Source organism: Aotus nancymaae, unplaced genomic scaffold (assembly GCF_030222135.1).
Source record: "Aotus nancymaae isolate 86718 unplaced genomic scaffold, 86718_ANA_hifiasm-v0.15.2.pri h1tg000028l, whole genome shotgun sequence".
NCBI lineage: Eukaryota > Metazoa > Chordata > Mammalia > Primates > Aotidae > Aotus > Aotus nancymaae.
Window position 1 is genome coordinate 32,082,259 of NW_026988441.1, and position 13,159 is coordinate 32,095,417.

Here is a 13,159-nt window from a genome sequence, read left to right on the forward strand (position 1 = left end):
TTATAGATGAAAAGCTATAATGCCTGGATCTTCTAAATAACTCAGCGTGGGTGGGCAGTTGGGAGGATGGTTGAATTGAGACTGGCCATGATCTGGTGATTGCTGGCACTGGTGGTGGGTGCACAGGGGTTCCTTCTATGTGGGAAGCTCTCCATCAGGAAAGAGTTTAGATAAAGAAAAGAGCCACCACCCAAATACCTGGACTTTGTGAGGATTCCACTGCAGGCCCACTGGAGGGATCTGACAGAGAGACGCTGACAAAATTCGCTCAAGTATTTTATCAGTTTTGGATTAATTTTTTTCTTTCCTAGGACCAAGGCTTAGGTGTCAAGGAAGGTCTGAAAGCACTAGGTCACCCTCAGGGTGCTGTAGAAACTTTGGAGATAGTCTAGCAGTGCTTCTGGGCCAGCTCAGCTGTCCTTCCTCACACAAGCAAAGGTCTCTCTCCTGGCCCTCCCCAGTCACCCCATCCCCAGCCACCTGTTCTGGGACACCCCCTTTGGATGGAAGGATATCACCAGGAAATGGACACCCTGCTCCCCATGGCAGTGCTCTCTGACCCTGCCCTGCCTCAACCTCCCTTCCTAAACACAGAAAGACACACGGAGAGACTCCTTCCCAACCAGAATGCCAGCCTAATGGCGGCCTTTTGGACCCAGTATTCTGTATTTGGACCCAGTATTCTGGGAGTGGAGCTTCGATTCCAAACACACGTCCTTTCTTCTCTCTCAAATGTGTCATCTCTTAAAGCTTCATCTGGAACATAACAAGGATCCAGGAAGGCCATGGGTGATGATGGTACCTGGGAGCAAAGCCACACCCCCACATTTACCACCACATCAACGTTACTGTCATCAAACCCAAGACCACCAGCCCAGCCAAAATCTGGCTCTTCAGCCACATCTTAAGGGAAGGAGAAACAATTCTTTCAGGGTCCAAAGCAAGTCTTGTCTAAGCCTGTGCCATTCCAGCCCTGTTCCCAGTTTATCACCCTGGGAGGAAGGAGCATGTGACAGCTCTGCTGAGTGTGTCTGGTAAGCATGGGCATGTGGAAGGTGGTGCCCATGGATTGATGCTATTTGGTGGCTCGGCCGCAGAAGACATTTTCTAGCAAAGTGGGGCAGCTCAAGGAGGAAGCCATGCCTGCTCTGTGCCATCTCAAGACCACCCGACACAACTCCAAAGAGGAACAAGCAATGCGGCCCAGTGATAGCCCAAGCCGCAACAACTCACCCCAACTCACTTCAGGAAGGCACGCTCAAACTAAAGCAATTCCAGTGAGAAAAACCCAACTTCACTGAAATTATCTGGAGTCTCAGTCCTGAGTAATAGAAAATACATCCTTAGTTCCCTACTCTGCTTTTGTAGAGGAGACTCGGCCTCAGCCCCAGCCCACAGAAGTGGCCTTGGCTGCATGGGATGGGGTATGAATTCACTAATATTCCTGGGCAAATGATCTCATAAGCTGGCGGGGAGACATTGGGGGGGCCTTTCATCTGGCCAGGAAACGGTCACCTTCTCACACACTTTTCATCCTACCTTCAAGCCCCTGGTTCTAAAATTGGAAGGTGCAGAATCTGCTTGCACAGGAGCTATCTGATGGCCACACTGGTAAGCTCAAAGCTCCAAGTCTTCGGCAAGCCACCAGCCACCTCCAACACCACCAGGCACACACCCTCCCCACTCTGGCTTGCTGTATAGACAGAGAATGAGGGGATACCTTTTTTCCCCCCTCTCAGTCTCTTTTCTAAAAAGAAAAAAGACGAAAGAAAAAATTTAAGCTGAAGGAAGGGGGAATGACTGGCACCTGGCCCTTCTGCGTGAGGGGTCGAGATGGCCACACAGGGCCAGGTGCAGGCCTAGAAAGATCCACAGAAGTAGGTAGGGATGGCGGCGGGGGGTGGTGAGAGTGGCGTCCCCTGCTTCTAACCAGTTACCAGAACAATCTCTCAGGACAAGAATTCCAATAGCACCTTCTGCTCTTCACAGTCCTCCAACATATAAACTCAGGGCGTACTCTAGTCTAGATTACATTCCTGATGCAGTGCTGAAAGCACCCCCAAACCCAAATTTTATTTCTGGATCCAGTTATATTATTCCTCCCAACTTCCCAAACAGGCAAGGGGGTGACCACAGTCATTGTGAGTTGCTTTTCTTTTTTGTGAATGAACAGGAAGGAAGACACAGAGACACACACTCACGGGAAACAACCTTTACGAGAGTTGAAGTTAAGCCACATTCTCTCACATTCGCATAAAGAGAGGAAGAAGGGAAATGAAGGGGAAAAAATACTGGAATGGTAGAAAGGAAACACACACACACACACACACACACACACACACACACAGAGAGAGAAAGGTTTGGTAGCCCTCTCATTACAAGTTGGTTGGGCATAATGTAAACACACTTCTGCCTTGCTTAATCACAGAGTGCCGCCCGTTTAGGTTTCAAAGGCGGCAGTAAATTGGGCGTAGCTGAGTGGAGGCTAAAAATTAACCAGCCATCTCTGTTTCAATTTGTAAGAAAACAAAAGCGGAAAGAAATTATAAAAAGGGAAAGGGTAAAGGCAAAAAAAGGAACAGAGGAGGAGAACTAAACCACCCTGACCCAAAATGCAGGGTGAAACTGGAAAAGCGAAGAAGAGAAGCAGAACTACTTGGAACAAAAAAGGAAAAGGAGATTTTACAGAGTTTTTTGTTTGTTTGTTTGCTTGTTTAAGACCTCTTCCACAGCAACACTGCTCCCTGCCATGCCTGTGCTCTGAGAAAGCCGCTCTGCCCCCCAGCAGAGTGTCAGGGCTGCAGGCATCCATCCTGAGGCCTTGCCACTTTAGCTGCAATAAGGAGAAGGGAAAGAGCTCAAGGAATCTCGTGCTTGTTTTCACTCTGTATGAAATCAAATTACTTTCATACTCTCTGACAGTCAAATCCCAGCCAAAACAGCTCCCGCCTGAGCATCTAGGCCGCAGAATCTGCCCACTACCGTCTTCTCTCCTCTTTTCTATTCATTCAGTCTCATATCCCAGGGTTTCACATGCCTCTTCTCTCCATCAAACTGCTGCCCATCCCGCTTATAGCAAACCTGGTTTTTCCTGGGACTTGAGGTGAAGCTGCAGGAAAACTAACACCTACCCCTCAATACTTCTGACTTATTTTAATAAGAGCAATGATTGGTTTGCTGTTGTTGATCTTCTTCTCAAACTCTCACCATCATGGATAATTCTGGGGGCATCATGTCCCCAATCGTAAGACCTGCAGCATCTTTCTGATCAGATGAGTCCTCCAAAGATGGAGATGCACAAAGTCAGTAACACGGCCAGGGGGCAGAGGAGGAAGAATAGAGCAGGTCGAGGGAGACAGAAGATGGAAAAAAGGAAAAGGGCACATAGAACGTGTTGCAGGCCCAGCAGGATGGGCATATACCAGTTAGGCCCGTGGCAAGTTATCGCTTGGAAATAAGAGGAACAATAAACAGAACAAATGCCAGCAAGTAAAACAAAATGAGGGGGAAAAAAGGTTGAGAACGACCTACCGGGAGTGTGGACAAAGTAAGCCAGATAAAGATCCAGTTCTTTGATTGTGACTCCAATGTGATGTGGCTGGACGCACAGGCCGGGGTTCGAGCACTGAGGCGACTTGTAGAGCCGCTCCCCATCAGTACTTTCCAGGGGGATCCCCTTAAACAAAATCACCATGACCAGGTCCAGTCGCCACACCTTGTCGGCCTGGCGCAGGCAGTCAATCCGCCGGATCTTGCCCTTCTGGTCGGGGTTAGAGAGCACACAGCAGGGGGGCTTCTTGCCCGTGATGGTCAGCACAAAGTCCTCGCGGAACTCGGGCCGGATGTCTTTGCGCAGCTTGGCCAGCAGCCGGGATGCCCACTTCTGCTTGATCTCGGGCTTCTCGCCCAGCAGCTCGTCCTTCACCGCCCGCTCCTCGTCCTTCGACATCCGCTTCTCGTGCTTCTTGAAGTACTTGCGCTTCCGCGCCTGCAGGTTGAACCAGGTGTAGGAGAAAGCACGGACGTGAGGCAGCAGTGCCTCGATGAACGGGTGGAACTCATCCTGCAGGCGGCAAGCCGGGAGCATGCGGGGCGAGGGAGGACGGGAGGAGGGGAAGACGGGATGAGGGGGAAAGAGAGAAGGAGAAAAGCAGCGTTAGAAGGGGGGGCACAAGGAAAACCGCCTTCTCCTCCTCCTCCCTCCCCCCAACAATTTTCTCTTGCGATTGTTCTACAAAAGTGTGGTTTGAAGCCACCACCAGCTTCGCCAGTCACTTGCTCCCATCTCAGCCTCAGCAGCCAGACAGAGGCACCGGGAGCCTGTACACACACCTATTCTCTCTCTCTCTCCCTCACTCACTCACACACACGCGCACAGACAACGTTGCCGTCCACACACACACGCTGCTGGTATCCCCGCCAGGCTCTGTCGCGCCCATGACATCTCCATGTTCTATCGCAGCCGTGAACTCCTGTCAGCTCGCCCCGGTGCGATGTCCGTCTGTACAGACGTCCGTGGACGCACATGCGGGGGCGTGCGGGGCCGCCTCTGGTCCCCGACACCGGTCGGTTTTTGGCCACCCCCAAGAAGAGAGAAAATGACATCCACGAGCAAGCAAGTGAGGAAACAGATCAGGCTTCCCTCTCCCCAGGCTGTTTTCATTTTCTTTTCTCCTGATCCAGTTGGAACATCCACCCCAGCATTTTTTAATCAGACCTAAATCCTAAATATGTGATTTCAGCTTTGTTATCGACACCAGTACTAATGTTAATCACAGTAATAATGAACAAAACACTTCTTGTTAGCACAAATAAGGTGCTTGTCTCGGCCACATTAGGGTTAAAAGCTACATGGGTCTTCTTGCGACCCCTTCCCCAGCCTCCCACAACCCCTTCACCCTCTTTCCCACTCAGTCAGGTGACAGAGGGATGGGCTCTCTCGGTTTTGTTTGTTTTTTTTTTTTTTTGGTTGTTTGGTTGTTTGAAGTTTAAATAATAATTGATTTCTGTTTACAAAAATAAAACTGGAAAAAATTAAATAATTACCATTGATCTGAAGCACCCGGCAAAGCCCAACGCCCGATTCTGAGATTCTGGACTCAACAGAGTTGTGAGTTGGGGGCGGGTGGGGGGAGGGGGGAGGAGGAGGAGCAGGGGAGGAAGGTAAATGTTTTAAAGGGGGTTATTATTGGTGTTCTGGGGAATAGGGGCCGGGCTTGGGTGGATTCTCAAACCCTTCCCCCTCCTCTCCCCCCCATGCTCCATTGCACAGAAGGGGGAAATTAATATTTTTTTTTTGAAAAGGAGCAAAAAGAAAGAAAGGTCAGGGATAGCAAGCAGAGAGAGGGAGCAAGCCGGTTGCCACACACGCCAGGTAAACAAAAGCCAACAAAAAAAATTTTTTTTTTCAATTTCTTCCCCTGTGCATCCTCTTCTAGTTTAAAAAAAAAAAAAAGAAAAAAATGCAAAATTTAAAAATCAAAACCAGCCTCCCACCATCTCCCTGCAACCAACAACGCACCCCACCCCACCCCGTGCAAAACAAAAACAAAAACAAAACCCAGGAGGGAAAAAGCGGCAGCTGAAGAAAAAGGCTTTCGGCTTTGGCAGCGGCACAGGGGTGTAAACTTCGAGCTGCCTCCCTCCGCCTGATCGGAGGAAAAGGGGGAGCTCGCAGATTCCCGGGGAAGAGGACGAGTTCTGACCGGCTGCAGACCGTTGCTGGCAGACGCGTGCAAAAGAGAGAGAGGGAGCGAGGGAGGGAGGAAAGGAAGAAGGGGGGAGGGAGAGATCGAGGATCGAGGGAGGACGTGGATGGGATGGGGCGTGTGTGTGAGTGTGCGCGTGTGTGTGCGCGCTGGTTGGATTTTGGGGGTTTTTTTGCTCCTTTTCTCTCTCTCAAACTCCCTCTTTCTCTCCTTTCAGGCTCAATCCCCATCCATTTGCTTGTGCCAAGCCAGTAAAAAAAGGGGGGGGGAGGAGGGAGGGAGAGGGAGGGAGGGGGGAGAAAGAGAGAGAGAGAGGGAGAAAGAGAGAGAGAGAGAGAGAGAGAGAGAGAGAAGGATCCACCTATTTGGCAAAGAGACATCCGCGAGCAGCCAATGGCTGCACCCAAGGGGAGGAGGGAACAGGGCGAGCCGGGAGGGTGGGGAGAGCCCCCGGCAGTTGGAGACCAAAAACAATTTGCCCAATCGACAAGTTCACGTCTAATGAACAAGCAAAGTCCAGCAGTTATGAATTTTTCATTCCAGGCTCCCACTCGGGTCCATTTGGCAGCAGCCACCCAGCAAATCTGGGGGTGGGGTGGGGCAGTGGTTGGGGGGACTGAGATTGTGGAAGACTCTAAATTTTTTTTTAAGCCTGAAAAATAAATAAATAAAGGCCTGACTCCGGGCGGGCTGGCGGGCAGGAGCCCCAGAAGGCCTTGGGGAAGCAGCTGCGCCTTCTCTCTGTGTTTTGGTTTCAGTCTTTCTTCTGGGCCTGCACACTCTCTCTTTTTCTATTTCTTTTCTTTTTTTTTTTTTCCTATGGAGCACACAGGGGCGAGTGGAAGTTTTCCTCCCCGGCCACATACACATGAGCCTGTAGTGCTATGAATAGAAATAAGAAGAAAGAGAGCTCCGAAAGTGTCCATGCCAACAGTATTTCCCGGGCAGGGACCTGGCGCCCTGGGTACTGCCACCCCATGATGCCCCCAGGTCTGCCTGCTGAAAAAGCACTCTCAGACAAGGGGGAGGCCAGCACCCTACACATTCCCCTCTTTCCCCCAGCCCCCAGCAAGCTCAGCCTCCTCCTTCGGCCCACACCCAGCCACGCACGCTCCATTAGCGGTGACGAGGGATGCCAACGCAACACAGCTCGGCTCGAGAAACTGCAACAGTTTATTAAAATAGCCTCCTGTCACAGCACTCCGCCTGACAAGCTCTACACGCAGCCACAAACAACAGCCAGACCCGGGGAGTAGTGACAAAGGCAAAAAGATGGACACTACCTCTGAGCAGAGGCAATGAATCTGACCAACTCCCCCACCACTGCCCAGACATTTAATTCATTGCTTCCTCCAGATTTGCCCTCTCCAATTGACCTGAGATTAATTTTCTTACCTGTCTCCCAAATCAATTCAGACTAAAGGGCCCAAACCCTAGCAGTACAAAGTACAAAAGTATAAGATGAGAAACCCAAATGAAAAGAAGAGAGCTAAGAAAAGACACAACAAAAATCAAAGCAAAGGGCTCTATGAAAAGCAGGCCACCTGGGGGAAATCAAGTCACAGAGAAGAGACCCATGGAGAGCCCCTGCTCTGGTCCCCCACTTGGGACCTTCCTCACAGCAGGAAGAAAGGGTGAGCACTGGGGAGGGGAGTCCCACCCCTAAGGGGGTCTTTCCAGTAAGAGCTATGGCACAGTTATGCTTGAGGCCTTCGAAAAGCAGTAAGAAGGAAATAGATGTGATATGAAAGGAAAAGTAGAGGAGAAAGGATGTGGATGCAGACAGGAGAAAGGGATCCAAATCTATTCAAAACCCGATCCCTACAGCCGCCCTCTCCCCCAGCGAGGCTCAGTCCTCAGCTGGCAATGGAAAAAAGGTCACTGCTCACTCATGCCCCTTTCTTCCACAACTGAAACCCTGTGCTTTGTGGCCTTTATGTTGGCAGAAAGGTTCCCAGAAGAGCACCTGGGGCGTGCCAAAATAAAACATCCAGCCCTGGGCTGGCACTGAACCCTGACAATGGGAAAGGGGCTGCCCAACACCTGGGACCCCAGTCTGTGTCCTGAACGATCCATTTCAAGTGAACTGAGCTCATGGCTGACCCCTGAGAGAAACAGTTAGAGGTGAGCGTGAAGAAGGCAGGTGTTATCAGAAACAGGCCTCTTAGGGTAGTGTCCGATAATTTCACATCATGTTAATAACCAGCTTCAAAAGATGTTAGCTTAAGCAACATGACATAAGGTACCAAATCCTGCCTCTCCTCCTTGCAGAAACAATTTTACTCTCTAAAGTCAAGATGAGGCCATTAAAAACTACAAATGAATTTATATCTGGCATAGGGGCATTTTTCTTGTATTCTGATTTATATCAAGTATTAGATACCAAACAGAAAATGGCCAACACGAGCCTCCTGGAGAATCCTGGTATGTTCTGCTTCACAGACCACAGTGCCACAGTAGAAGAGACGCGCGTGACATGGGTTGAATCTGAATCTGATGGTACAACTGGGTCAGGGATAGAGGTAGGGGCAGTAACAGTGCCACAGCTGGGAGATGACAGATGGAAAAATCCATGCAGAAGTCAGGAAAACAGGACAAGATGCACGATTCGCTTCTGAGGAAAAGCAGCAGAAGAGTGTCTCAATAGAGCCTCCAGGACCCACAAAGAGCCCCAAGCACCCCCTCAAGGCTCTCGTAACAGAAGGAGCAACAGGCCTTTCCCAGGGCAGAAAGTAGGAGGGAGAACAATTGTCAATTGTCCTTCTCTTGCCAGTGGCTATAACCTTGCAGGTGGGCAGAAGATTCTCAAGCAAATACTTTCCCCTCACCCCATTCTCTCTACAGGCTGCTGGCTCCCAGTGGGGAAGGCCTTTCTGGAGGAGTGGCCAGGATATTCTGATGCTTAGGGAGATGAGAAGGTCGCTCTCTATTTCTCTCTCCCTCCCTTCCTCCCTCCCTCCCTCCTTCCCCTCCTACTGTGGGCGCACACAGAGGAATTGCTCAGGTTCCATTAGAAACATTTCAAGCATCCTCCACTGTGGGCCCCCTCTTCTTGCATGCCACTGGTGGCGGCCATCAGCCCAGACACGCCCCTCATGAGCCCCAGACAAAAGGAAACTGTCCCCCTTTTGTTAAGAGAGTGGAGGCTCCTGTTGGAAGATTACCTGTCCCGGGCCCAGCCTCCTTCCCTTCTCCTCTCCAGCCCCAGGCATGAGATCAGACCGCTTTACATCCCACACCAAAGACCAGAATCAAGACAAAAAATCCCTCAGAGGATTCAAGGCTTTTCCAGGTCTGAGTCACTGGCAAGTATAAGAGTTCAGGTGATGGAAAGAGCGAGGGGACATGCAGGCGACAGAGTAGAAGGACTTGGGAAATGGAGAAAGGAAGCCAGTGATGCTGGTAAGAGGGAGGGTTAAAAAAAAAAAAAAGTACGGGGAGAAAAGGAAAAGGAGGAAACATTGTGGAGAAAGGTATTTCTCCCATTGGAGAGAAAAGTCATCAAGAAGCCATAAGACTTTTAAAAATTCACATAGGCTTTTGGTTTGTGGAAAGGGATTTTGCTGCCGTTGTGGAAGAAAAGCCTCTCTCTTTTATTGCTGAGTACATAGTATTTGGTTAAAAAAAAAGCAACAGTTTTCACTGAAACATTTCTAAAATACATACCCATGCCAGTTTCAGCCATCACTGGGAGAAATGTACCCCCAACAGAAAAAGACTGAAAAGGCCACAGAGAAAGAGAAATAGACAGGAGAACGAAAAAGAGAAAAAAAGCCAAACCTGGAGAAAGAGTGCCAAACTGAGTCCACAACTGCAAAGAAAGAAGGACAAAGAGGGAGAGAAACAGAACTGCAGAGAAGGAAAAATAAAAAGAAAAGGACTCTGCGCCGCGGCAGAAAAAGAAAACCCAGTTAAGAAAAATGACCACTTCTCTATGAGAAGAAATGCATGCTTATAAAAACTCCACACAACAGTCCTGTCCACTGATGCCTTATGGATTATTTGAGGAAAACTAGGAAAACATGTACAGCATCTCAGTCACATATACAGTGTTAAAAATTCTTCGAGGAAACAAAATAATCTTCCCAGACTGAGACAGGTTTTGCAACCTGCCCGCACCTACCTATAGTGCAACATCTAGACACATAAACATCTAGAAGCATATATTTTAAGACAGAGCCACTTTTAGGAGGCTTCTTTATCTTAAAAAAAAAAATCCTTTTTGTCCACATCCTGCTGGCTTTAAGGCCCAGATTTATTCTTTCAGATCCAGGACACTTGGGCCCATGTTGATCTGGGTAACTACAAGCAATTAGAGCAAATAACTGACAAAACTTCACAGAAATGACCAGATATTCCAGCATCCATTCTACTACAGCATATCTGCAGCCTGGATGAGAAAGGTTACGGGAAATTAAAAAGGCCACAAACGGAGCCCCAATTAGTTTGCCCAATTGTTGGAATTTTATAATTCAGCCTTGGTCTGAACCAAAAGAAGCCGACTTCATAACTCTGAGATCTCCTATCATGTCCCAAGATTATCGCTGCTTCATGGAAGGCCACAAGAAGAGAAGACAGTGGCCAAGCAGCCAGAGATGGGAAGGGAACTGTAGACAGGAGCGGCGGCAGCACCCAGCAGCCCGGGAAGGGGCCCTGCTGCTTATCCTAGAGGAGGGTGGGGCCTCCCCTCAGCTGGGGGACGGCGGGAAGGGGCTCTGCAGTCAGAGCAGAATCACCAAGAGTCTGGAAACTCCAGGAATGGAAACCGGAAAATGCACTTTGCGAGGGAGCTTGGATAATTTGGACAAAGCGGGTTTTTGGCTGACTTGGGCCTGTTTTCCTCCGCTCAGGAAAGGCGACTTTGCGTAGTTTCTTTCTAGTGTCCTCATGCTAGCTGAATGGATTCACCCCACACTCCGGTGATGGGTCTAGGACAGGGTCTGCCTCACAGCCAGGCTGCACACTTCTCTCCTGTAAACCGCCCCCCCCCCCCTTCCTTTTCTCCTCCAGACTACAAACCGGGAGCGGTGGCCTGGGATCGGGCCAACATGCAGCCTCGTTCTGGCTCCAAATGATCCTCTGCTCCAGGCACATCTCCCTTACCCTCTTGGCACCGAATAAAATAGGGTAGAAATGGGGATATTGGGGGAGAGAATCTATTCTCTCTAGGGCAACTGGAAATTGTTTACTTTCATCTCATCCTCTACGAGGAATGGGAAACAAAAACCCTAGTCTTTAATTCATTATTTAGCTTGAAACTTCCTTGTGTCACCAAATAGAAGTAAAAGCCAGGAAGGCCAAAGCCATCTTCTCCAGTCAGTGGGCTGCACAGGGATGAAACCCTCCGAAGTGCGTGCAGGACAGACTACAGCAAAGTTGCTTCTGGGGGCAAGGGAAGTGCAGAGCCTCACACACCTAACCAGCTTGGGAAGTGTTACTTTATGGTGGCCAAGGGCCTGGGAAGAGGGAAGAACCACACAGGCCAGCTTCACAACTTTTTCTGAAGAAGAACTGAAAAAGTGACAAAAGACAAAGCAAAGAGAGACCAGCGCATGAAAATGAGGTCTGCGCCCAGCACACTGTGAAAATATCTGGAAGGCCAGCGAGAAGGCCAGAGCAAACAGGCAAAATGTTGAAAACTTGCCCCAGGCACCGCAGCAAATCCCCTTCTGGGTTGGGGGGCTCAGGGCAAGGTGACAAAACCCAAAAGGCAGCAGCCTTCCCAGCCCCTCTGCAAGAGCTCCATCAGGATCAGTTCAGATATTCCCCCTCCCCATTTTACCAGTTCTGTTTCCCCTGCCACAGGAGAGACAAGGAGCAAGGAAGCATTTCTCCTCACCCCCTGCCCTCAGATTAGCCTGGCACCCTCGCCCCTGAGGGAACCTCTTTCTGGCAGTTGCTTCAGCCACAGGTAGTGGCCAGAACCCCAAAATGTAAAATTTTAGGAGCTCGAAAGAGGTCATTTTTCAATTCCTCAAATTGTATTGTTCCCCCAATTATTTTATTATCAGGATCATTGCCCAAGAAACCCAAGAATCCTCACTTCCCTGGTGTCTAGCCCCTATAGAGCCTGGCACGGGGGTGCCTGGAGGAGCTCGGACCATGCCCACCCCTCGGCCACGCTCCGTCCCTCCCCGGCTCCCTTTCTTTCTCACCCTCTCTCCCCCTCTGCGTCCTCCAGCTCCAACACAAACTGTTTGCACGGGAAGTCTCCCTCTATGACCCGATTCAGCACACACAAGAGAAAACTGTGGGCGACAGACCCAACGTCCTAACGAACTTGAGTTAATTAATGCTAAGGAAGAAAAGAGGCGCCCTCGCTCTGTTGAATCACGGTTCACTAGCCCTTTCAGTTTGCTGTGGGTGGAGGAAAAAAAAAAGAGGCATTTTGGTTCAAATATTTTTGGGGGGCGAAGAGAAAACAAAAACACCGCAGAAGGTCCATGGAGGGCGAAGCTGTCAGTACCTGCCCGGAGAAGCAGAGGCGAAAGGAAGGAGCCGGGCAAGGGCTGCCGAGCGTCCTCCCCCTCACTGCTGGCCTGAACAGTTCTGGAAAGAAAGAGAGGGTGAAAGAAAAGGGAGGGGATTATCAATGGCTCCTGGGCCTGTTCAAATAAATCCCTCCAAAAATTATACTGTCAGACTATAAGATATATTTTTTTTTAAAAAAAAGCTCAAACCCAACAACCCAAATTGAACAGAGACATGGAAATGTTTTAACAGTGCAGAAAACCAAAGTATGGATGGCAAGAGTACAAAAAATTTAAGTGTGCAGAAAAAAAAGAAGAGGTGGCAATGGGGGGTGGGGCAGAGAGAACAGCTGCAATTTTGCTTTCCAGATGTTGACAGCAAAATGTAATTGGCAAGTAACTTCCTCCTTACCATTTCTTATCCTTTAGTCCTGAGATGTTAAAGTCCTACCTCTCTACCTGTCTGTAGGTGGTTTTCAGGCACTCCACACATATGGACGGGTCAGGATGCCTCGTGGACCACACGCCTGCTAGCTTTTATATCAGCCTGCTGTTTTTTACAAGCCCTCCCACCATTCCTACCAGGCAGGACTGAGCAAAGCAAGCGGGAGGAAATTTTTATTTAAATTTTTATTATTATTTTATAATGCATAGGATTTTCTTTAGCTCTGAGACTGGGACTTCTTTTTTTTTTTTAAGTAAACTTTTTAACTGAAGCAAGGAATGTATAAAAAGTGCACACATTGTAAGTTATGCCGCTTGATACACTTTCACAAAGTGAATACACCCATGTAACCCCACCCAGATTAAGAAATAAACATTTTCAGCACTGCTGAATAGGCCTTAAATTTTTAAGCTATACAGTTCTCATAATTTATATGGCTTAGAAATACCTCCTGGTTACAACAGTAGCGTTAAACACCTATGTGCATATGTGTGTTATAGAGCAAAGTGTGTATTCATGTGACCACAAAAATATGT

The 13,159-nt window shown here is 49.1% G+C and overlaps 1 protein-coding gene across 9 annotated transcripts in view; it reads right to left on the minus strand.

Annotated features, from left to right (window-relative positions):
• NFIX (nuclear factor I X) overlaps positions 1-13,159 on the minus strand; it is a 103,505-nt gene that overhangs the window by 69,609 nt on the left and 20,737 nt on the right. For 3 of the 9 annotated variants that reach the window (XM_064381778.1, XM_021676709.2, XM_021676705.2), the window contains exon 2: positions 3,532-4,063. In XM_064381778.1, the coding sequence (XP_064237848.1) occupies positions 3,532-4,063 (532 nt within the window). Of the gene's footprint in view, positions 1-3,531; positions 4,064-4,364; positions 4,548-5,046; positions 5,525-13,159 lie in introns of those variants that run through there. The other 6 variants (XM_012436042.3, XM_012436046.2, XM_021676708.2 and 3 more) reach the window with 6 other exon arrangements.